The sequence below is a fragment of the Artemia sp. Qi Xiang Cuo genome, chromosome 6, assembly GCF_049724085.1.
Source record: "Artemia sp. Qi Xiang Cuo chromosome 6, ASM4972408v1, whole genome shotgun sequence".
In the NCBI taxonomy this organism is placed as follows: Eukaryota; Metazoa; Arthropoda; class Branchiopoda; order Anostraca; family Artemiidae; genus Artemia; species Artemia sp. Qi Xiang Cuo.
Genome location: NC_142799.1, coordinates 78,768,345 through 78,794,661, shown reverse-complemented (window position 1 = coordinate 78,794,661; position 26,317 = coordinate 78,768,345). Strand labels below are relative to the sequence as shown.

General features: G+C 36.1%; 2 protein-coding genes across 6 annotated transcripts in view; one reads left to right on the top strand and one right to left on the bottom strand.

The window, feature by feature from the left end:
* The window catches only part of LOC148951633 (crustapain-like), a 29,483-nt gene extending 5,087 nt beyond the window's left edge, over positions 1 to 24,396 (top strand). Inside the window, exons 1-3 of one of the 3 annotated variants that reach the window (XM_089090395.1) lie at positions 7,178 to 7,193; positions 15,903 to 16,016; positions 21,699 to 24,396. In XM_089090395.1, coding sequence (XP_088946521.1) covers positions 21,708 to 22,670 — 963 coding nt within the window. In that variant the 5' untranslated portion in view covers positions 7,178 to 7,193; positions 15,903 to 16,016; positions 21,699 to 21,707 and the 3' untranslated portion in view covers positions 22,671 to 24,396. Of the gene's footprint in view, positions 1 to 7,109; positions 7,194 to 15,902; positions 16,017 to 21,698 lie in introns of those variants that run through there. The other 2 variants (XM_089090393.1, XM_089090394.1) reach the window with 2 other exon arrangements.
* LOC148951632 (serine/threonine-protein kinase SIK3-like) overlaps positions 1 to 26,317 on the bottom strand; it is a 202,633-nt gene that overhangs the window by 126,726 nt on the left and 49,590 nt on the right. The gene's annotated exons all lie outside the window — the stretch shown is intronic.

Below are 26,317 nucleotides of genomic sequence, written 5' to 3'. Positions count from 1 at the left end.
AGAGTGGAGACGTCTTTCTTTTATAATAAGTGAGGCAAATTTAGATGTTAAACTGTCTGTAGTAAAGTTCTGGAAGTGTGTTGCCAATTTAAAAGATGGGGATGACAATCCTTTCTTACAATTTTTACCAAATTTCATTCTCACATTGCCGTGTCTACCCCATTCCAGTGATGGAGCTGAGCGTCAGTTTTCTGAGTTAAAAATGATAAAGACCCCACTTCGTAATAGACTCAATCCAAAAACTGTTTCTGATATTATGCATGTCAGAAGAGCAATTCCTGACCCAAGTTCTTAAGAGGTCCCGGATACTCTTGTAGGGAAAGCAAGAAAGTGGAAAAAGTGAACTCCCACGTTAAGCATGTTTCCTAATTGATTTTGCTTGCTTCCCTGTATAAGTATATAATATGTTGTGTCTTATATCTACATAAAAAGGAAGGTTTAAATTAAGCCCTAAACGATTATCTGTTTGAGTTGTTTATCTAAATTATGCAAAATAAAAATGTAATTTTAACTTGTCTTTTTTTTTGAAGTATCGCAAATTACATCCAAATCATAGACAATTTGAGAACAAACTAAGGCACACCTTGTCAGAACTTGAGCAAATGCACACTGTGCATAATATAGCCTACGCATGAATTTTTCATTTCTCCACATTCTCAAGGATTTTTTTTTTTTTTTAGGTGAAAGAAGATCAATTTAATGGTTTATTTTAATTTTTCTTGCGTGAAAACAAAGCGTCATTCAAAGTTGCTAGATAAAAAGGCCAAATTGCACCCGAATCAACTCGATTTTTTCATTGCATAGCTGTTTGTGATGCTAAAGTAAAAAGGTGTCCAATTTATTAATATTTAGAATGGAGGAGGGGTGGTTTTCAAAATTTTTAATTAACATACAAAAAGAAGCATCTTTTAAAAGTTGGAGGGAGGATTAAATAGCGACGAAGACAGTGACGAAGACCACACTGCCTATCCATCATAAGCAATAAGTAGAACAATAGGGAAAATTTTAATATAAAACAGTGGAACGAATGCTTGAATTTTAATGCGAGTTTCTTTGATATTGTTTTTTCTTCGTTTGTTTTTCTGAGGACGGCCCTTGGATATAGGGTCGATATCTGCATTTAAAGTTGCGTTCCAACGTCTAATATAAAAAATGTTCCTATTGTTCAGCTTATTGTTTATGAGGGGGGATTTTTAATGAGATTACAGGAAAATATATTTTTAAAATTTTACCGGCAACAAATGCCCCCCCCCTTTAAGTACCGCCTTTGATAACAAAATTAGGGCACCCAGTCTTGAAAAGAGACTTTCTTATCAAAAGTTACGAAAAAGTTACGTTTTAAGAATTTGTACGGTACGGAATTTTTTGGTCTGGTGGCAACCCTGGCAAGGCGTCCAGTCCTCATTCTACGTCTCTGGTTATGCTTCCACATTACAACCTCGGGCCTGCTATTGTGCCTCCATCTTTCCGGTGTGCACAGAGCATACTAGAGCGTGATATTAATTCTTGATAATCAGATAATTCTGGAAGGAATATTTAGACATGCTAAATCAAAAGGCATCAAATAAAAGTAAGATGTTTTGAGCTATCTCTTTTTTGAAGTATGAGTAATTCTCCAGATTTTTTCTAAGACTGCTATAGCGCTATCGGACCACTATAGTGCTATCGGAGAAATCAAAGAAATCATATATGTATAATTTTCTTATAATTCTAATAATTATTTATAATATTTAGGATATTTATAATATTAATATTTTTAATGTTTGACACTACTACTACTACTAACAACTCACCACAGCACCAAGCCGCCTGAGGTCAACACAGCTACGCACGCTCCTCCTCCACCCCAATCTATTCAAAGCCTCCCTTTTTACACCCGCCCACGAAGTTCCCATTTCCTTTAAATCTTTCTTTATGACGTCCTCCCACCCCAGACAGCGACGACCTGCTTTCCGTTTAGTCCTAGATGGTTGGCCGAAAAGAACAATCTTCGGCAATCTGTCATCCTTCATCCGCGCAACGTGCCCTAGCCACCTAAACCTTTCTTTCATTAAAGCCCTAGAGAGCGGTATTGAACCAAATTTTTCGTTTAGCCTATTGTTTGAAATACGGTCAGTCAGCCGGGTACCCAGAGCATTCCTTAAGCAATTTCTCTCGAAAACATTTAGCAAATCTTCATCCGCTTTTCGGAGCGCCCATGCTTCAGAGCCATATTTGACCACTGTCATCACTGCAGCTTCCAATATTTTAAACTTGGTTTGTAGTCATATCTTCCTATTCTTCTAAAGTTTTTTCAACTGTGAAAAAAAATCCTGAGCTTTGGCTACTCTACTTTTGATATCTTTCCTGCTCCCACCGTCTCTACTAATAATACTGCCAAGGTAAGTGAAGCTGCCAACCTGATCAATCTTTTCATTACCCAACGTCACCTTTTCATCTTCACTTCTTCCTAGCTTTAGTGACTTAGTCTTCCTAACATTAATTTTCAAACCTATTCTAGCACCCTGAACTCGCAAAACCTCTAAAAATTCATTCATTTTGCTCAAACTTTCCTCTAGGATGCTTAAATCATCAGCATAATCCAAGTCCAGGAGACTTTTTCCTCCCCATTTGATTCAGTGGTCTCCCATTGCCTTTCCTGTGCTCCTTAAAACAAAGTCCATCAGAATAATCCATATAAAGGGGGATAGAACACAACCCTGTTTAACTCCTGATTTAATACCAAACCAGCTGCTAATCTCATTTCCTACCTTTGCCACGGCAGTGCTATTCGAGCGCATGGAACCAATCAATTTAATTTATTTTTCTGGTTTACCACACAAGGATAAAACCTTTACTAAAGCTATTCTATCAACAGAATCGAACGCTTGCTCATCATTTATAAAACTGAAGACTAAAGGTGTTTGAAAACTCAGGCACTTCTCAATTATTAGCCTAAGAGTGAATATTTGGTCGATACATCCTCTACATTTTCTAAATCCGCACTGCTCTTCTCTTAAAACTTTGTCTACGGCATCTTTCAGTATAAAAATTATCATATTACTAAGTAATTTACTACCTACAGAAACAAGACTAATGCCTCGGTAATTACCGCACTCACTTTTGTCACCTTTCTTATAAAGTGGCTTATTTAAGGTTTTCCTAAAATCGTTAGGTTCTTCTCCTTTTTCAAAAATCATATTCATAATCTTCAATAACTTATTTCTAATCTCAGAGCCACCATATTTAAGAATCTCATTTACTACCCTATTAGCACCTGGAGCCTTATTTTTCTTTAATCCTTTTAGTACTGTCGCTAATTCCTCCTCACAAAAAAAATCTTCCTTCACATCCAAGGTATCACAAACTTTTTCATTTTCCTCTATATTTTTTCCTGCAATTCTATCTCGGTTAAGCAAATTCTCATCTATACTTAAAACTAATAATGGGCGTGATGAATAAAATCAATAAAATTTTCTACATTTCATGAAATTAAATATTTTGATTTCCAAAATTTTTTGGCTAAGAAAGACACATACTTTGCAGGTGTTTTGAAGGCTAAGAGTCTACAAGATACGTACTTTTTCGATTGAGTTTATTTGGATTAATTACCTATCTGGGTTAACAGCAAAAGGGTATTCTCCAAAATTTATGGGAGGAGCTAATTTTTTTTAGTTTCTTCAAGGAAAATACCCAAAAAAAAATATTTTTCAATGGAAATACAAAAACAGTCATTTTTAAAAATCTAGGGGGACGCAAAAAAGTATTAGCAACACTCCCAACCACAACATTGCCTGTTGTGCCTCATTCAACCCATGATCATCCAGGGATTGCTTAGGAAATTGTCCTACATGATCAACTGTTTTAACCCAAACAGTCCTAAACAAAGGCACTCAAATTTCACAAATGATTTTCGATTTAACTCGGTTTTTTTTTCTTTAATATTACCTCATTAAATTCTTGAGCTTGTTGTAGGGAGATGTAGCAATGCAGAAGTCGAAAATAAAAACCCATAGAACAGAACTTGAGTTTGATTTCCACCAAAATTGGAAATTAAAAGATTTCGGAGCTTGCTGATCGAAAACCACAGACTAGTAATATATAGCAAAATTGTATAAGTCACACGCATTTCTAAAAATAAGAGCGGAGCAAGGAATTTCAATCTATATGATTTGAGGGCCCAAAACCTCGCCCTTGGGCACTTGGGCAAATCGCTTTCGAATCCCAATTTATCACAAGTAGACATCTTCTCTTTTCTACTTTTTAAGGTTTAAGCATTTTCGGGGAATGATCCATGACTAACTTTAAGCTTTAAAAATCATCAAATATTTAGAAAAAGGAGAATATGTGGTGAAAAACTTTCCACACTTAGATTAATAATTAGGAAGTGTCCCAATAAGCAAACCTTTTTATTCCCAATTTTATAGATTATGAATAGGCATATGATTCAGCAAATAGAAAAGCTTTAGAAAAAAAGAAAAAAAACCTTTTTTTTCTCGCTGGGTATTTCCAGTATAGTATTTTCCCCCTTTTTTCTTCATTTTTTGCATTCTATCCACATTTATGTCTTTTTTTTTTCATTCAATATATTTCAAATAATTCTCCTATTTTCTCCTATTATTTCTCCTGTTTTCATAAATGTCTCTTATCTAATTTTTTTTTTTTTTTTTTTTTTTTTTTTTTTTTTTTTTTTTTTTTTTTAGTGCTTTATAATAGTGTCTTATTTGTTTTTTTGGCCCTGTACAAGCTTAGCTTCTTGGGCGTGTTTAAATTTTTAAGTTTGTAACTGTATTGTTTTTTTTTTAGTATTAATAAATTGATTGATTGATTGATTGATTTAGAAAAGGTGCTTGTATCGTGTACTAGACTTGTGCGTTAGAGTGATTAGTGTTGTACAAGAAAGAAATTTACAGCGGTTAAGGCTAGGCCCTGAACCCCCCCCCCCTCCTGCATGAATTCCTCTGTAGGACTAAAATAATAAAAAGGTTAAGATAGGTAGGTTAAAACAGCCAATTTAAGTGATAGTTAGGTTAAGGAAATAATGAGTGAAGCTTAGAACAGATTGGGGTGGAATAACGGGCGGAGCCTCGGGTGGCTTTTTTCTATGGCGAGTTGTCAGTGGCAGTATGACTGTATTGCAATATTTGTCTCGGAGAAATCAACAAGCTCAGAAATGTTCGATACAATTAATCACAAATTGTGAAACAGTTTGTGAAGTAATTAGAGAAACATATAAGCTACTCATGTTCGTTATTTGAAAAATCAAAAATCCCTAAATACTGACTCTAATGAAGCTCAAACACCATTTGTGAAAATGTTTATTTATTTTTTTATTTCGAATACTCATGCTCCAATCTTAAACAAAATATTTAAGCATTTAAGACCCTTTCCTAAACTGTACCACAGTTTATATAATTATCCAGTATGATCTTTCCCTATCTCACCCATTATAAAAACCCGGACCGAGGTGCGAGTGCTCCAGAGAACGTTTTTGCAGATATAAACATAAGCGGCATTAGATCTCTTCACGGGTAGACAAAGAATAATCACCTACGGAACAAGTACTGACAAAACCACTTGGCCGGCTCAACCAATAAGTGGACAATAAGTGCAGACATAAGTGGGAGGAGCTTTTTGTTCGCACCGAGAATGAAGAGCCAGAAATCATCTGCGGTAAACTTACTGGTATATTACATAAACTGTGGACAATACATTTATGATCATGAGTCAAAAGTAGTCCACCATGTTTATATGTTTGAAGTTAAGGTGAGAAGGGTGGCGGTGGAGCAAAGGGCTGAGTTCCAGCACTTTGGCAACTCAAATTTTAGAGACTAAAAAGATTTCACCAAGAATTTTTCTTGCTTAATTTTTCGTAAATGGAAAAGCAGTGTGGTCTAAGAAATTATTTATTTCACCAAGGGCTAATATATCTACCTCCCTACTGAAATGTATATATAAAGGCTCTGATTTGAAATAGGTTATTTGCATCACGTGTAACATTGCCCCTGAGCATAAACAGATCATGGACTACTGGGGTGGACTACCCCTGGAGATATGCTATTTGGACTTCTGATTAAAATTGGTATCTCGGTTAATATTTAAATGGCTATCTTTGAATTTTGGTCTGGTCTTACGTGGGGTTGTGGGGAAACCGAAGTAACAGAAAAACACCACACTTTTTTTAATAATTTGGGTGAGGAAATGTCGATTAGAGGCATGGGCGCCCATAAGCCGAATCTTAGGGGGGCTTACCTAGTCTAATTGGCACGCTTTCAATGCTGTATAATAGAAATCTCAAATCAAAAATATTAAAATGTAAGGTAGCGTTATTCAGCCAAGAGCGAGGGCTGCCCCCTCCCCTTATGGGCACCCATGATTTGAGGGTTATCTGATGTGGTAGGTTTACTAGCGTATTTTCATTCCGAATTGTTCATTTTTTTAGGTTCATTCCAAAAAGGAAAATCTTAAACAAATTACTTTTCGTGGGTATCTCCAACCTTGATGATAGTTATACATCATTAAATATTCACTCTTTACTATGCCAAGAATTAAGGGTGGTTTACAAGGTTTTTGACTGGGGGGGGATTGAAAATAACTCACAAAGTAGTTTTTTATGCCTAGATAGCTGAGTATTTCAGACTTTGCAGTTCTCTTTTGTTTGTTTTTTTTGTAACAAGATAGAGGGAGGGTATTTATATATAAAAAAAAAAAAAACTTATTCGGCATGGAAGAGGTTATATATATATATATATATATATATATATATATATATATATATATATATATATATATATATATATAAAAAAAAAAAAAAAAAAAAAAAAAAAAAATAGAGAGAGAGAGAGAGAGAGAGAGAGAGAGCGACTTACACATATATGTGTCATGTCACAATCAATGGGAAAAACACTTAATTGGCAATGAACAATTGGAAAGAATTGCGGTTTTTCCTTCCTCTTGAACCGCCCACGCATCCGAAGGCAATTCTTGGCTCCAAGAAAAACGTGTATGTAACCATATAACACATTTTAAAAAGTATTAAAACGATATTTCAAAAACAGGTTCCCATATTAGATTGGCTAAAAACCAGTTTTAATCATTGAACAGTAGAACTTACAGCAGAATCAGTTAGACAGACAGTACGGTTGCTTAAATAATCAATAATCACTGTGTATTATATAGCTCAAGTGATCATACTAACAAGATCACCATAGAAGGTAAGTCATATTTGCAGTTTCATCCCGTCTTGGCACTTTCCCTAGAGCATAGGACCCAGAACTGCAGAAAACTACGTTGGAGCCAATGTTCGCAATGAGCCAATGTGAATAGTTCTCCACATTTCTTTACAAATATTTCGGATATTTTCTTCTGCCTTGGGAAGGGCGGTGGGGGGCTTAATTTTAGCCTTATCACTGAAATTGTATCCAGAAGCTAGGACCGTAGAAAACCTCTAAACCGTGTAATGAATACTTCTTCTTTCTTCATATATGTCTCAGATATTGTTTTCTGTTTGGGAAGGGGGGAACGTAACTCCAATATTGTCCCTGAACTCGTATCTAGGAGCTAGGAGAGTAGAAAACCCCTCTTTTGTAGTCGATGTAAAAAGAAAAAAAAACACACTGAAATCGTATCTCTGATTGAATCATAAAAATAACCATATAACCATAGACTGCCTAGTTTACAGGTAACTCAATGACCAATATGACACAATTAACACACTGAGGATAGAAGCAGGGCCGAATTTAAAGCTTTGACGCTTCTAGGCCCAAGCTTTTTCGCCGCTCCGTTTTTGCAAGATTTTCGGGGAAATGCCCGAAAATTCGGGGATAGTGGAAGCACTGCACAGAACGCAACTGATGGGTCACAAGCAATGAAAAAGCGAGGTGATACCGAACTTTCAGCTGCCATTCTTTTGGGACACCAGACAGTTTATAAGTGACCACAGAATTCCTGCGTTAAATTACAATCACTTTACTGTGAATAGGCAGCACGCCGGCGGAGTGCATCTGGCACTTTGATGATAAATCACAGCAGTCCAGTTTCTGTTGAAAAAACATCACTCAGTGATAATCTATTACGTCCCCTGGCATTGTTCGCCCCTAGGCTGCCTCTTCCAGAACCCTATTTAATAGGGAACCGGAAAATTGTTGTCCTAGATGAACCAAAGTATCAGAAATACTACAAAGAGCATTTCAAAGAGTATTTCTAAGAAAATAGAATTTAATCTTAGATATAAAACTAAAAATCAACAACTATGAAAATCCTAGTCTAGCTTAGAATTCGACTTAAATGCAGGGCACCGCCTTTTTCAACACTAAAGATCAAGAGAAGCAGTCTCAATGCTAGATTTGATCCTTTTATTAATGTTTGTTCATATACTAAAATGCTTTATTTTTATAATTTATCTATAACGAGCCAGTGGCCCCAGAATATCGAGAGATGGCAACAAAAATTCTAAATTAAAGCTCAACTGCCCTTTTCAAGCAACAATTGATAGATGACCCACTTTTAGAAACCGTACATACCAGGTGACCCACCCCACGCGTGACAGAAGTGTGTCATACGGTTGCGCAGAGTCTGCCATGTATTGTTCGAAGAGGAGCGAATTTTTGTTCTGCCAAAAATTGGACCAAAAGGTTAAAAAATAACACTGACATAGCCAAGCTGTTTAATCCTTTAAAATGCTTTACATACATTCTAGTTTCCAAGGTCATACTTAACGTGAGGAGACTACTGCCCAATCGACCCAGTGGCGTTTTAGAGGGGGCGAAATGTATTTTCTAAATATAGTGGGGGGGGGGGCAAATTTCTCGTTTTTTTTTCAATGAAGATAACCAAAAAAGGGTATTTTGCAATGAAAACACCCAAAAAGACGATTTTCTTCAAAACCTAGGGGGTAAAAAATCAAGGGGACACATATCCTCCCCTGCTCCCTACCAATCGACGCCACTGCCCTGACCCCCTGCTCTTTGTTCTAAAGGTTAACCTGCGCTTCGCTAAAAGCCAACCAAAAAGTAAAAAAAAAATTGGCGATCGCTAGTGTTTTGTGTACCAACTGTTTTTCAAAATTCAGAAATAAATTTCAAAGTCACTGAAAATTTTCCACAAATTCAATTGTCGCCTGATTGGGCTGGCCTGAGGCTTCTATATCTTAAATCAAGCAAACCTAAATCCAAGGATTCATTTCCAAACCATTGTGATAAACAGTTATCGTTTGAAAACGTATACTGTTTTCTTTAGAGCGCAAGCTAAGCTTTAATGTAAAGAGCCGGGGGTTGAGGGGGGAGCAACGCCTCATATTTAGGATAGTTAATGTTTCTTTTCAGTCTTCAGGTTGATCCCCATCCATTAATTGAGTTCTAAATCATATTGTATTGTTTGAATGATAAAAAGCACAAAAACTGGTACATATAGAGACACTCATTTCCTAAAACTATCGCAAAGGGAAAACAGATGAAAATTATAGAAATTACAAAAATTGTTAAAAAGAAATACAAAGAAAAGTAAATTTTGAATGATTTTGCGCTTCTCTTTTTTAACCATGTATAATAAAGAGTTTATTCCTATGTATTTGTGAATTTTCTGTTCAGCCCTCCCCCCCCCCCCCAATTCAGACTTGAACATGTTTCGTACAAAGGTTATTTAAACTCTATAGTGTGGCCAATTCTCCCAAACTTTATGCTCTGCAATATCTATACTTTCAGAAAATGCCCCTTGTGCTCCCATTTCCTTAGTGGCTATGTTAATCAGAGCCAGATTCCTATAACGAGAAGGCGGAAGGACATCGTACGCTGATACTTTTTTTTTTTTTTTTTTTTTTTTTTTTTTTTTTTTTTTTTTTTTTTTTTTACGAGTAATAGAATTCGTGTTTGTGTTAGAATTCCTGTTGTATTTAGCGTTTTGAGTACCCTAATTTCCAGGAGCCAACGTGGAAAGGTCCACCTTTCCACGTTGGCTTGTACAGTATATTGTACTGTTTAAATGATTAAAAAAAAATACTTTTTCGCATGCTGACCAATGGTCGGCGTTGCGCATGCACCGATCTCCTGATTCACTGCGTTCGGCCGGGAGTGTAATGCGTGTTTAGGAGAAAATCATCAGACGTCTCTCATGTCTTTCCCCCAGATTTCTCCAGGTACCCAATTAGAGCTGAGTCAACTTTGGCTGAGCTTACAGTCACACCGATGACCCCCATTCCAAACCAAATAACCAGCGACAGCAGGACTCGAACCCCTGTTCCCAGGATTTCAAGTCCAGTTCGCTAACCATTCGGGTAGGACGGTTTAAATGATAGTAATCCCAAAAATTTGTTCCCATACAAATATTCATTTCCTGGAGCTATCGAAAAGGAAACGCCCTTGCCTTAAGTTGAGTTCTTAGTAGATTGCACTATCCAACAGTTTTGTTATCTTGCGCGATCAATGACTCAATGACTCAACGCGTTCAATGACTCATCCCCCGAGTGAAAGTATCCCTCGCTCTCTCATTTTCCAGCCGACCAAATAGATATTTCCCTATCCAAGAATATATATATACAACCTATTCCTTTTCTGGGTGACAATTTATGGTAAAATATTATTGTTTTTATTGATATTGTCTTCAGTCGTTATTGTCTTTGTCCTCACTGGCATAATGGCACTTCAAGTTATTTTGATTTATTTCAGCAAAAAAAATAAGCTGTATGCAAAGACAACATTTTTTCAAGGCACATGCAAAGGAGTTAAGTTTTGTTCATCAGTGATTCTGATTTGCAATTAAATTTAAAAAAAAGGGTTTTCTACTGAAAGTAAGGAGCAACATTTAGACTTAAAATAAAAAGAAATTATTCCGTATATGATGGGGATTGCCTTTTCTCAATAGCTCGTTCTTCACGCTAAAGTATTTTAGAGCTTGTAAAAAAAAAGCTTCTTATTCTAATTAAACGGCCCATGTGTTTCAGGAGTCGTTCTCAAAGAATTGGGACAAAAAATCAAACTTTAGCGTAAGGAGCCAGGTGTTGATGAGGGGGGACCCCCCCCTCATATGCGAAATTAATTTATGTTTGTTTTACGTTTCAATGTTGCTACTTACTTTTGGGTTGAAAAAAGCTTCTTTTTTTATTTAATTTTTGATCGTTTTTCAAATAATGCTGATAGTACAGTCAATCTAAGGTTTAATCTCAAACAAATTGCAAAAGTTTTGATTTTGGCACCATTCGAATCGGAAAAAAAATATCCATAACATAAAAAAGAATCGGCCTAAATGGGACGGAGCGAAGTTGGCCGTTTTTCGTCTTTTCTTCTAAAATGACGACCTTTAAAAACAACTTAGTTTGCACGAATAGAAAGTCGATAATAGGTAAATCTGGTAGGTAGAACACAAATACGAACTTTGTTTTTGTTTTTAACGCTCAATTTCAGTTCTCCTTTCCCTCCCACCCATAAATCGAGCGTCAATATAAGTCTGAGAACAATATTACGCGAGGTTGAATCCACATAGAAAAAACCGGACTGCCAATGCAGAGAAGAAGTCGTGTCCATGTCAATTTACCCAACCCCCACCTCCCACACCCTCCACCCTAAACGTGACCCCCCCCCCAAGTTTTAGAATCCAATAAACAACTTCTCACAACTAGGTAAATCATTGATTTTAATTTGAACAGAAAATCACAGGTAATTTAACATTGCCAAAGGATTAGAGATTCATCACATTTATTTAATTCCTATCCTGCGTCGCTTTTTAACGATCCTGGCACGTTCTAAAAGCGAAATAAACCAGAGATGACAAAAGCAATCAAGCGACTTTCAAAAATTGATATTATTGGGAGAAAATTTAGTCTGACTTGCAGCTACGTCTTAGACGGAGGCGCTTTGCTTCACAAGATTCCCTGGGCGAATAAATAAAGATATTCGGAGACCTTAGACCGATACTGGAACTACATTTCATTCAAGTATCCAGACGCCATTATTGTCTTTAATGGCTACGCCATCGCTGCTTCGACAAAAGATATGACTCTTCTTAAGGAAAACTGTGTCACTGGACGGGAAGTACTGTTTAGCCCATAAATGAGACTGGCCACCAAAAAAAGAGGAATTTCTTTCGTGCAAAGAGAATAAAGCCCGTTTGTCAATGTACTCTGATTATTTACATGGCAAAGGTCTGAAAACCATCCAAGCTAAATCTGATGCTGACTTGCTTATTGTGTTTACAGGGGTTCAGCGTTCGAAGACTTAAGACACTTTAGTTATCGGTGAAGATGCCGACTTGTCGGTGTTGTTACTTATCATTATGTTCCTGATCACCACAAGGCCTACCTGCACAGTGAGCCTAAGCCAGTAGTAAGTATATATGGAATTCTGGGGGTTTATGTTCCTTCCAATGCTATTCTTGGGGTTTATGTTCCTTCCAATGCTATTCTGGGGGTTTATGTTCCCTCCCATGCTATTTTAAGGGCTTATGTTCCCTCCCATGCTACTCTAAGGGTTTATGTTCCCTTCCATGCTATTCTATGGCCCTTCCATTGTTATTTTATGGGACTTCTACACGTGATTAAACACGTTATGAAACTACGTGCTATTTGCTTATGTCCTGTTGATACCATTCCAAACGAGCAGGGATTCCCCTCCTGTTCCTAAACATTGCAAAAAAGATAACAGTATGAATGGGGATTCCCCGCACAAATTTGTTTCAACTCCAAGTTTTTCAACCAGAGTGTTTTTTTTCGAGCTGACACCTGTTTTTTAGGCAGCCAATCAGAGAACTTCTTAACAATTCGTCATTGAAATTCCGTATAAAACATTCATGCACTACAATTTAATTTCCATTATGTTTTAACATATTGAACATAGTACACTGAAATTTATTAACTTTGAAAACAATGGATATTTCATTTGTCAATGTGAGTACACTTTCATTCTTTATTTCCAAAAAAAATTCCATTGTTTTCAAAGTTAATAAATTTCAGTGTACTATGTTCAATATGTTAAAACATAATGGAAATTAAATTGTAGTGCATGAATGTTTTATACGGAATTTCAATGACGAATTGTTAAGCAGTTCTCTGATTGGCTGCCTAAAAAACAGGTGTTTAAGCCAACCACTTCATGTGTAATGTGGGGCATCAAAGCCATCGTTAAAAACATTGGGACTGAAATCAGCAAACTACTCCCTTTTGCTCACTCAATTCTTGGCTGCGATACAACTTCCCCGTGGACCTGGCAAAGGAATTGCGCTTAAACGGCTGAGAGTCAACGAACAGTTTACGGAAAATGCTTCAGCATTTTCCAGAATTGATGCTTCGAAAAAAGAGATTAAAGCAGCGGGAGAGGCTGTACTTTCTATATTGCACGGTGGAAAATCTACTGACAATCTTGACAGTTACCGACACCGAGTCTTTCAGCAGAAAGTAGCAACGTCCACAACTTTCACCCATACCCAAGATTGCCTCATACTTCAACAGAAGCATTATTTTATTGTTTCCGAACCTATATTCTACAAGATTGAATTGGGCTTCAGAGCACTGCCCTTGATCGTGAGACTTGGGGATGGAACCTCCAGAACGGCACACTGTATCTGGTCCTCGCGGATCTTCCAGCGGCACCAAAGAAAATTCTCATCGTCGTGAAGTGTGGCTGCCAGGGACTCTGTGATAGTGACCTGTGAAATTGTCATCGAAATGGCAACGAATGCAACATTGCTTGCAAATCCTGCAAAGGACCTAGTTGCTCTAGTGCTCAGGTCCAAATCGAAGATGAAGAAGACATATGATTAACTAAATAAATGTGATGAATCTCTAATCCTTTTGGAATTTCAAATTACCTGTGATTTTTTGTTCAAATTAAAAGCAATAACTTACCTAGTTATGAAAAGTTGCTTATTACATTCTAAAAATTTGGGGTGGTCACGTTTAGGTGGAGGGTGTGGGAGATGGGGGTTGGGTAAATTAACGTGGACACGACTTCTTCTCTGCATTATATCGAGGCTTGATTTATGGGCGGGAAGGGGGGCCGAACATGAGCGTTCTAAATAAAAACAAAGTGCATATTCATGATCTACGTACCAGATTTACCTATTACCAACCTTTTATACGTGCAAATTCAGTTGTTTTAAAAAGTCGTCATTTTAGAAGAAAAGACGAAAAACGGTCAATTTCGCCTCGTCTGATTTTGGCCGATATTTTATATTGATATTTTATCATTGATTCAGACTTCGCTGTGTTAACACCATAGTTTTTTCGGATATAACCCTGCTCAAGCTGTGAAATTTCCCCGTAGAGTTTCATTTTGGATTTATTTTCATAAGCGGATTATCGTTTTGCTGGCTATTTCAAATTCCCTTGGGACAGTAAATTTTCATTGCCAGTCTTCAGAGAGTAGACACCTGTTTTTTTTAGACTTGTTATTTCACCAACAAGAACTTAATTAATTCAGTGACCTTCAGCAATTATAAAAGTTCACAATTAAGACCGGTATATATATTTTTTTTTATTTTTTTTTTCCGATGTGCTTCTTGATAGACTGAATTTCCAAACAAGAGATGTTTACTATCGGAGATCTTGCTTTAGCCAAGTTTGTTAACTACCCCCTTTGGCCAGTTACTTGGAAGAAATTTCACCTGAAATGGGCCGAGTTATCTAGTATTCTGCTACGGTACTCATGACAAGCAGACGCTTAGGTGGGACAATAGCGTTGTCCCACCTAAAAACGTGGGACAAGCGTTCACAGAAGTAGGGACTTTCCCCAATATACAAAAAGAGTTTACAAGAACAGGGACGTCTGAAAATTCTTCTATTTCGTCTATTTCTGGACTTTTTCAACAGTTAGCTGCGACCCAGAAAGAAGTTATGATAACTAAGACTAAGCTAGTGGCAGATATAGAAAAACGTGTTGCAGAAAAAATAGCGCAAAACATTGGAACTGGGTCTTCTGGTGCTGTACAGATAAATAGCCAAATTATCATTGCAGAAATTTATGATGCTATAATGCTAGATTTTAATCCGAGGTTTGAGCATTGAAAACTTACTTAAAGGACTAAAGAGTCAAATTGAAGCACTAGAATATTGTATTTTTACAATGGAGAACAAGCTTGATGATTTTGAACAGGAAGCTATGCAAGACTGTCTGATATTCTCAGGGATAAGACAGACACCTGGCTCAGATCTTAATACGACTATCCTAAACCTTGTTAAGTCAACTATGGAAGTTTTGACTATTACTAGGGAACATTTTGTGTCGATTCAGCGTTTCAGACTCTATAGAAGATTCTCAAAATTTAGCCCGCAGAAACCCAGACCCTGTGGCCCCAGTTTCAGTGAAGTTGGTATCAAAAGAACTTGCGTACTAAGTGTTTAAAACTAAATCAAAATTAGGTGGATCCGGAATTTATGTCAGTGAATATTCTTACGAAACGTAGAAAGGCAATATTAAATAGTGCACGGGACAAGTTCGGTGTGAAAAATGTTTGGACAGACAAAGGTTGCATTTTCGCAAAATTACTCAGCCAAAGCGCACCGCGCCAGCTCTATAGCCTAGCTGATACTTATTGAATTTGTCATAGTTGATTTAGTTAGAAGTGTCTTTTTTTACCGCTGTTGTTGCTCAATTATTATTTTTTTTTTTTTTTTGAGTGGATCTTGTAAGGATGATGGGTGATATTTCTCACTTGCGATTTCTAGAGAGCAATCGATGTTCTTTATGATAATTTACTTCCGGAAAGTATAAATACTGATTTTTCCCAGCAAAGAGATAGTTGTTATATGGATGTCATTTCTTCGAAATTAGAGGTGAATTCAAGGTCGTTTTGCCTGTGTCATTGGAATTGCCATGTAACTTCAACATATTATAAAATTCTCCAGTCAATTGATAATGTGAATAGTAAATTTGGTGTAATTAGCCTTTGTGAAACTTTTTTAACTTCTCAGCATGTTCTGTCGTTATATAAATTTCCAGGATACAGGCTTATTGTAAGGAATAGAGAGAGAATTGGACGTGGAGGTTTGACATTTTTGGTTAAGGACCATTTTGTTGCTAAAATAAGTGAAGACCTATCAGTTTGGATCGAAGGTAAGGTAGAATCTCTTACTTTTGAGCTGGAAGTTGGTGGAAAGGATGTATTGATTACTGAGGTTTATAAGCCGCCGAGTACAGTTTAGGAGGAGTTTGAAAATGGTTTTAGTAGTTTAATGGATGCAGTAGAATTGAGAAATCTGGATTGCATTTGCATGGGGGATTTGAATTTTGATCTTCTAAGTTTATACAATGATAATTTAGATTTTTTTAAACCTTTTCTCCAGTTAAGATTTTTATCGATTAGTTGGGATTCCGACTCGTGTTATAGGACAGTCAGCTACGCTTATTGACAATATTTTCGTGCGATCCCAGGTACTACATAGCTGTTATGCTGACGTTATAGTAAGTGAAGCTCCCGATCACTTTCCTATAGTAGCAGTGACTTCATATCAATATGCGATAAAGCAGAATAGAACAAAGGTTAGAAGAAGGCAACTAAAAAAAGAAAACCTACAGAAGTTTAGAGAGGAACTAAGTATCGTGTCATGGAAACCAGTGTATGAAGAATCTGAAAGTGCTTCTGCGCCATTCGATATGTTCATGGACATATTACAGCCATATTTGACAGAACTTGCCCAGTAAAGAGCATAAAGGTGAGGAAAAAGGATCCCCGGAAACCTTGGGTAAATATGGAGCTACTAGACTTAATTTGAAAAAAAATACATTATATTTAAGTTACTTAAATAGTAACCATAGTCAAGATCTAACTGAATTTAAACAAATCCGTAATCAAGTAAATCGGATATGGCAGTCTTGCATCTGCAAAAATAATGTATATAAATTTAAGTAAAATAACGGAAATACGAAAGAGACTTGGAATATTATAAATGAAGTCGAAAATAAGAACAAACAGATCGAGATTCCTGCTAGTCTGATCTTTGATGGTAAATTGGTTGATGGAAATGATGAGGTAACTAATTTGTTTGGTGAATATTTTTCTAAGATTGGTGAATCAATAAGTGAGAATCCATACGATGAAAATAATGAAATTAATGAGACGTTTGGTGATGACAGGGGAGTTGGACTGGAAATGTCTGCAGATGAAACGAACGTTGAAGAATTAAAACAGATAATAGGATTGTAAAAATCAAGTTTTTCAGGGAATGATGGAATTAATCTGAAAACGTTCAAGCATGTTATGGTATATTTATTGCATTGTATTGTTTATTTGGTTCACCTTTCTTTGAAGAAAGGTGAATTTCATAATCGGCTGACAGAGGCTAAAGTTATTCCGTTTCACAAAGGGGGTTCAAAGACAGATCCGTCTAATTGGAGGCCGATTTCAATATTGCCCCTATTTGCTAAGATGTATGAAAAAGTGATGCATCGACGACTTTATAGCCATCTTACTACTTACGGTTTTCTTAGTGATACCCAGTTTGGATTCAGAAAAAAACAAGCCGCAATACATGCAGTCCAGCACCTAACAGATTTCATTAATAGTGCTCTCGAAAAAAGTGTACGGGTACTTTCAGTATTTATAGACTTTAGAAAGGCTTATGACACGGTGGTTCATAAAATTTTATTGCGTAGGCTAAGCCCTTTAGGGATCCAAGGCGTTATTCTGAAATGGTTTGAATCATATCTTAATCAGCGTATTATTCGAGTTTGTATTTAAAATTTTATTTCAAAAATTTGTATCGTTAATTCTGGGGTGCCTCAGGGTTCCGTGCTTGGCCCACTTCATTATCGAATTTACGTTGATGCCATGCATTTTTATATATCAGAAGTACTGATAACGTCATTTGCTGATGACACGGTGTTTACCATTACAGCTACTTGTCTGAACCAGTTAACTGAGAAGACAAATAAGGCCCTCGCTGAATAGACAAGTTTTACAAATTCTAGTTATTTGGCAGTGAATATTTCAAAAACAAATTTCATGACATTTTGTAGAAATGGAGTTTCATATGTTTTAGATAATAAAATTATTTTTAAAGCATGTAAATGGTGTTAAATACTTGGGCTTTAGTTCTGATTTTAATTTAAGTTGGAAATCACATTGTGATCTTGTGGCAGTTAAGATTTCAAGAGGGTTGGGTGTGATAAGAAGACTGAAAAATCAACTACCGTCAAATGTTTTACTTTTACTATTTCATTCTATTGTTAGCCCTTATTTTTCGTATGGCTGCATGCTATGGACTAGTAGTTTTATTTCAAGTTTTAGAAAGGTCCAAATTTTAAAAAATAAAATAGTTCGTATTTTAGGTAATTATGTTCAGTTTGAAAATAGCACGTTGAATTGCTTTACAAGTTTGAAAATTTTAAATATTTATCAATTACGGGATTACCAGTTAGCAATATTTATTTATCAATGTTTGAATAAGTGTTCACCAGAGGTATTTTGGGAAATTTTTGTAAAAAAAAAACCTTCTGTTTTTGTAGATGGCAGTTGTAAATTTGTTTGTATTTTTATGTTAAATAAATTAATTTGATTTGAATTTTGATTTGAAAAAAATGTTTTAGAGAATTTTCTTCGGTTCCAAAGATACCAAAACAAAAACTTTTGCAATTTGTTTGAGGCAACCCCTAAAATTAGTTTAGATTGACTGTACTACGAGGAATCCAGCTTCTCTTCATGGAAAATTCCCTTCCCTCACAAAAAGTGAAGTTTCTCCCGTGTAAAATACCCCCCCCCCCCCAGTAAAATTACCCCGGATAATTCCATCCTCTCTAAAAATCTTTCAGGGAATTTCTTGCGGATGATTCCGCCTGAAAAGTTCTTATTGGCATACTTTCAATTCAAAAATACTTTAATTTCTGATCGTTTTTCAAATCATGTCAGATATTCCCCCTCCGTGGAAAATTTGTCCCGGAAATCCACCACCCCTAGTGGACTGTTGCTCCCGCAGAAAATTCCCCCAAAGATAATTTCTTCCGCGGATAATTCTCCATGGAAAACCCCTCCAGACAACCCCAAACCCGCTGAAAATTTCTTCCGGAACATCTCCACATGTTAAACTTAGTCGACAAAGTAAGACAAATAGATAAGAATTTTGTATAGGAATTCGGGCAAATTCTCCCAGTGTAAAATTTTCTCCCAAAGAAAGATGTCTATACTCCCAATAAAAAATACGATACGTAAACAATGGGTGAATTTCGTAACTAACACCCCTTTCCCCAGGTCCTCTGGGAGGTCATATTATCCCCAAAGGCATAGTTATTGGACCTTTCAACCATGCTAAACAAAATGGTTATCGCAAAATTTTGATTGGACGACTTTGGGGAAAAATGGGGCGTGGAAGGGGGGCTAGTCCTTAAAATGGGCACTAGAACTTTCAATTCCCGACCAAATGAGCCCTTTCCCGATCTTCTAGGATCACTGGTTCGAAATGATGACTCCTGAAAAAAAAAATAAACACGCATCCGTGATCTCTCTTCTGGCAAAAAAAAAGAAAATATGCAAATTTCCCCATTTTTGTATATAAAAGCTTGAAACTTCTACAGTAGGGTTCTCTGATGTGCAGAATCTGATGGTGTGATTTTTATTAAGATCGCTTGACGTTTTGGGGGTATTCCCCCCTTTTTCAAAAATCCGGCAAACTTTGTAACGTTTGGTGGTTAACGTTGAACTTAATGAACTTTAAATATTTTAAATCAGCATAAGAATTTGCTGACCTCAAACAAATGCCTCAAACAAATAAGAATGGTTTGAACTCAAACAAAGTGCTATAAAAAAAACTCTTTCACTATCTGGCTAAAAAATATGTGCTGATGCTGAATCCGAGAAGTTTGCCACTCTAGGCCTTTCACAAATTTGAGTTTTTTGAGGTTGACTTTGGGGTTAACGTAAAAACTGTTGACTGACTAAATACCAGCAAATGTGATTAGATGTCATTTCTACGATGTCATTATATTTTTGGATATTACTAAAGCGTTTGACTCTGTTGATCATGATATACTAGTTCAAAAGCTATATAGTAGTGGTATACGTGGTGATTTTTTAAATGTGATAGTTAGTTTTCTTAGTGGAAGGACTCAGTGTGTCGTGATGGATGGAATTACATCTAAAATTGAATATATTTCGATTGGAGTACCCCAGGGTTCCGTTTTGGGCCCTTTGTTGATTTTGGTTTATATTAATGACCTTTGTAGAGCTTCAAGTAATGTGTCTTGTTCTTTATACCTTGATACTTACGGTACTAAAGGAATTCTACCATGTTTTGCTGATGATGCCCATTTCACCGTAGCTGCTAGAACTGAAAATGAGTTGATGACTATATTGAAACAAGGTATTTCTTCGATTGAAAAGTGGATGCGAGTAAATAAATTGAAACTGAATCATAATAAGTCGAATTTTTTGATTTATGGTAGAATTACTGGACATTATCCATGGATTAATAATATAGAAGTAGGGCACCATACTATTGTAAGATCTACTAGTACTAGATACCTTGGTGTTATAATTGATGAAAGCCTTAGTTTTAAAGACCATATTGCATCTGTTAACAGCAAATTGTCTCGTAATATTGGTATTATGGGTAAATAGGTATCTTTTTCCGTGTGAAATTCTGAGAATGTTGTATTTTTCTATGGTTCACCCATATCTCATTTACTGTTGTATGGTTTGGTCGAAAACATTCGTAACTCACCTCCATCCGCTCTGCGTAACACAGAATATGGCAATTAGAGTTCTTTATGGTAATCAAATTGACCTATCTGCATCGGTGAGGCATCTTTACCGCGAGTATAAAATTCTACCGTTGGCAGGAATATGTCTATTCTATAATGCTCTGTTTATGTTTAAATATTTAGCTTCGGAGTTACCATCATGTTTTTCAGGAATGTTTAGTCTTGCGTCTACTACTCACGATCATTTGACACGATCTTCTCAGTTGGTGCGAAGACCAGCTATGGTCACGTCTAGGTCTAGGTTTTCAATTCGCCATGTTGTTCCGTTAGTTTGGGAGAGTTTGCCAGAGGATTTGAGGAATGATGGGGGTTTGCAGGATTTTCGTAAGTCGCTAAAGAACCATTGTTTTGATGTGTATATTTTGAATGGATTATTCCACGCCACTTAAGTTTTGTTTTTGAGGAGGGTTTAGTTGCAGCTGAATTTTATTATAATTATTATAATTTTGTTGGGTGTTGTTTGGTGGTTCGTTGGTTTTCGGGTCCGGTAATTTTAGCTATAATTTTTATTTTTTTTTTTTTTTTTTTTTTCTATTTCTTTTTTTTTTCTTTTTTCTTTTTTTTTTCTTTTTTGGTTTCTTGGTTTTTTGATTTATTAGGTGGGTTTTCTCCCGCACAAGCATTGCTTCAGGGAATCGATGATGTATATATATTTTTTTTTTTTTTTTAAATAAACCCATTGTTACTTTACGCTTTTTTTTGCTGATGAACATGAAACTAAATGTTTAAAGTCAAAAGAATTGTTTGGGGCTTAAAGCTTTGAGACAGAAAGTGAGGTTGGGGAAGAGGTTCTAGAAAAATTGTGAAAAAAGGGTGTTAACCTCAAACAAATTGCTATACAAATGATTCTTTCACTTCCCAACTAAAAAATATGTGCTGAGTTTTTTAGGTTGAGGGTGAATTTTTTAATGTAAGGAATGCCGTCCTGAAACGAAAAATTCCGAACTTAGGGAGTGGTTTAGGGTTGTGATTTAACATCCCTAATACATCAGAACATTACAGCAACTCTAGCCTGCTAATTAAATAGCCTGCTTTTTATTCTAGGTGCGGAGAATGATCACCTTGTTCTTACTTTACATATCAATTCATACAATAGTATGCTTTACGAGTTGGGAAGACTACAAAGCATCATTGAATTGGACCTTCAAAACCCAAGAGGAGGAAGTATTCAGAAAAAGTGAATACGAGGCAAGTATAAAAGATATTCTCGGATATTTACAATTCAGTCAACAAGATAAAGTCTTGAGACTAACAGTCAACAAGCTCGCCCTTCTAAGCAAACCAGAAAGGGACTTCCTCAAAGGTACAAGGATACCAAAGGGCGTGAAGCCAGAAAAATCTAAAGGGTTCCGGCCTAAGACATCATTACCAAGTTATGTGGATTATCGAAATTCTAGTTGTATGCCACCAATAAAAGATCAAGGGATATGTGGCAGTTGCTGGGCATTTTCAGCAACTTCAACCGTCGAATATTATAATTGTAAGCGTTTTCGACGACTTGCAAGACTTAGTGAGCAAAATTTAGTAGATTGCAACGATGTAAACAATAACTGCTTCGGTGGTTTTTACACTGGTGCTTGGGATTACATTCAAAACCTTGGACAATGTCGTGAATCGACATATGCCTATGTATCAGGAGAATCAGGGTTGCCAGAATCGTGTAAAAGATCTATTTGCAATATCGGAGGCTACGTTCGGTCTTACAAGGCTATAGAAAGTGACGCAGTTGCAATGGCAGACATTGTTGCCAACGTAGGACCGATAAGTGTTGCTATAGATGCAAGTTTATCCTCTTACGATTTTTATTTAAGTGGTGTATATCGCGACCCCAAGTGTACAACAAATGTGAATCATGCAATGGTGATTGTGGGATACGGTGAAACGTCTGATGGTATTCATTACTGGATTGTTAGAAACTCTTGGGGGAAATGGTGGGGTGAGGACGGATACATGCTAATTGAACGCGGTGTGAATATGTGTGGTATAGAAGAGTACCCATTTTATCCTCTTCTCTAGGTTTTGAAATCTCTATATTTCACAAACAATTATTTAATAAGTATTTTTATATTTTTTACTTGTTACGTAATAAAAGACGAAATGGTTTTCGGCCAGTATATTGGAGACTAAAAAAATGAGCATTTTGACAAAAAATATTTCAAAAAAATTACCCTTCAAATGCCTTTCAAAGAGGGTAGCCTCTACTCTGCAGATACAGCTTGCATATTCCATAGTTTAAGCCTTCTAATTCACGCAGCTAGAAATAATTTTAGACATCCATATTGACGATGGCAGCTTCTGTCATATTGACAGAAGGCAGCAAAATTTTATAGCAAAAAAATTCACTCTGTTAATTCAAGACCTCTAAAGAAAGAATACAGTCTGGTGCAAACTTTTCAATGTAAAGGGCACGCAATTTGCACGATACTCCATATATTGACATAGCAAAATGAATAGTACCCAAAAGCCTTCAGATACATTTTTTAGATTGATATTTTAGACTAGAAACTCATAAAGAAGTAACACCTTTGATGTGAATCGTGCTCCCCATGGACCATAGTCCATCTTTTTCTGCCAGCTTTTGTCTTCGTGTTACTACCAAGTGATACACGAAATATTTAGGCGGATATAGGTTTGATCATCAGGGAAGGGGAAAGGGGGTCAGAGAATTGTTTAGGAATTGAAGAGGTCAAAAATAGCGGAGGTACATTTTCTATTCGTAAGCTTTGAATTTGAACAGGTGGAAAGGGAAAGGATCCTCCGCATCAATAGAGAGGAGGAGGGGAGATTTACCCTGTACTTCCTGTCTGGAGATATTTTTTTTTAAGACAGGCCTGCACAAAAAGAAGAATAAAAGAATCCAACCAAAATTATAAAAAATAGGGTAAAACACTGAAATAATAGCAAAAAGGAAATTGCCTATCAGTTGAGTTTCTATAAACTATCTGTAAAATGTAGGAAGGGTAGCAGTCTTATGCTACATCAATAAAATGCCAGGGAGGAAATGGAGGATCCAGTATTTTTGCTATAATTCAAATGGATCTAATCCTCCGTGTCCCCTATATTTGTTCATTTTGAACAAATATGAACATATATATACTATATATACGTTCATTTTGAACGAGTAGATTTATTGCTCTAATGGGCTCCATCGCCTGAAAATTCATATCTACAAACATACTTACGGTAATTGGGTGCCTTCTAAGTTTCAAAGTGGCTCTATGCTTTCCAGTGAAAAGTTTCTTTTTTATCTTAATTCAACTCACATTTGATTTGTTTACAACGTACATTTTTACTCCTTTCATACGAACAAAACGCGCTACCACGTGGGAATAGATCCTTGGCGCACCCCAGATTGGCGCAAAACAGAAATAAAAAGAAATCTAGAATCTGGAATTGCTAGGATGGGAGAATTTCATAGGGCTTTTCGGCGTCACAAAGTTCACTTAGCCGATGGATTGTAAGATTCCCCGAATATGATCTTCGGTTGTCAACAGCAAATGCACACCAAGTCACATCCTAGGTGAAACGGTTTGGATAACTAAAAATATCCTCAGTGACAGTAAACAATAGCGCAGATCAGTAGCCAATCAAACACAATGTAACGTCAGTTACCCTTACTGGTCCCGCTTGTTCAAGGGTTAAGGATAATATTATCCCGGGCCGTGTCCAGGTTTATCTTGGTAGGGGGGGAGATTGCCAAAAGAATCTCTTCAGGAGGTTTATTTAAAAGAATCTTTGTTCAAAAGAGGTGGACTTAAGGGGTTTTTCACCTTCATTTTCAAAACCAATTTACGAGTCAGAGAAATTTCTTTCTTTTTTTGTAGAAATTAACTAAAAACACTCCGAAAAATAAGTTTAAAAAAAAACGAGCCATATTAAACTTAAGACCAGCAAAAACAAACTCCTATAATAATTCAAACTTGGAACGACCAGAAATTACTATTGAAGAATAAATTAAAACCAAAACGACCAGAAATTAAATTGAACGAACAAAAAAAACGTAAAACTAAAAAACTTAAAACATTAAACTTAAAACGAACCAAAATCACTACAAAGCCCACTGCGTCATGTGCGTTTTACTGAAAACAATATGTGTTTTGAACATTCTTATAAAATCAAAATGAATATTGATATATAATGGTGTTAGTCATTAAAAAAATGCTCAACAGTTCAAGATTTTATTTCACTCTAATTTTTATTTTTATTTTCAATATTGTAAGCACAAAAGAAATTAGTTTTCAGTAAAGCGCAAATGACGCATTAGGCTTTAGACTTTTACAGTTAGGGAACGGGGCAGTACCTAAACTCTTGTTATGCAGTGAATTTTTTGTTTTAAGTTTGATTTGAATATTCAATTTAAGTTTTACTCTCTTTATAAATTATTTATTTATTTATGTTAGTGCCTGTTGTATGTTTGTTTGTTATGATTGTTTATTTAATTTATGTTCGCTTGGGCTTTCATTCATTCTTTAATATTGATTTCGGGTCGTTTTGAGTTTGAATCATTTAAGTAATTTATTTCTTCTTGTCTTAAGGTTAATATTGCTCTTTACTTTTTTTTGAAAAATTTATTTTTCGGAGTTTTTTTATATTTATTTCTGTTCCGTTTTTTATTGTCAAAGTTTTTCAACGTTTCTCATTTAAACATCAATATTTTTTTCAACTATTAAAGTTTCATCAAAGTATCAAAACATCAAATTGGTGCTTTTTTTCAACACTAAAGTTTCAAACTTCAACATCCTTCTCAACATTCCCTGAAAGTAGTCACAAATAGGTGTAGTAGCAATTGCAAGCAGTCGCTACCACAGTTGCAAGTTATCACAGCTGGAAGTAGTCGCAGTTACAGTCAAAACCAGTCTCACTTGCAGCCGCAATAATGTGAGGGAGACTGGCTGCCTTCCGACCACTTTTTAACAAACATCTTCCTCAACATGCTCTGAAATTTTAAACTTAATACACTAAGCTGTTCTTGTTATATGGCAGAGATACCTTTTTAATAAATAAGATGCACATAGTATCTTCAGATTTATTTTAACAGACCCCTCATCATTCCCCGAAGTTTCACTTCAATACACTTCGTCTTTTCGAACACACTTAGATTAAAAAAGATCCTCCTTTTTTGTAATAATAAATCTTGGATGTAAAAAAGGGCAAATTGCATTATTTACAATCCACACTCTAGAGGCTGTGGGGGGCTTTGCATTTCTGGAAGCATAGTTGACAATTTTTGACAAAATTGTTTTTTTCAAAATTTTGATCAGTAATTAGGGGGGAGTATATAAAAAGAGAAGGGAGGCTGTTTAACCTCCGATGGCTCTTCAACATCGGCTGAAATTTTCAACTTAATACCCTTAGCCATTCCTTAGATACTGATGATACGAACTTCTGACAATCAGGACGCACAGAGTGTGTATTATTGTACTCAGCATCGCTCTCCAAAGCTGTAGGGGGATATATCATCCCCATAGGCATAGTTATTTGAGCTTTTGACTATTTTGAGCAAGATTTGTATTTCCAAATTTTTATCAAATACTGTTGGAGGGATTGCAACTAAAAAGACATGGAAGATGCTGGTGGCCCTCAAACCACTTATCCCCTCAACATGTCCTGAAAGCTTCAACTCAATACCTCAGCCGATCTTAAAATATTGCAGATCCTCCTTT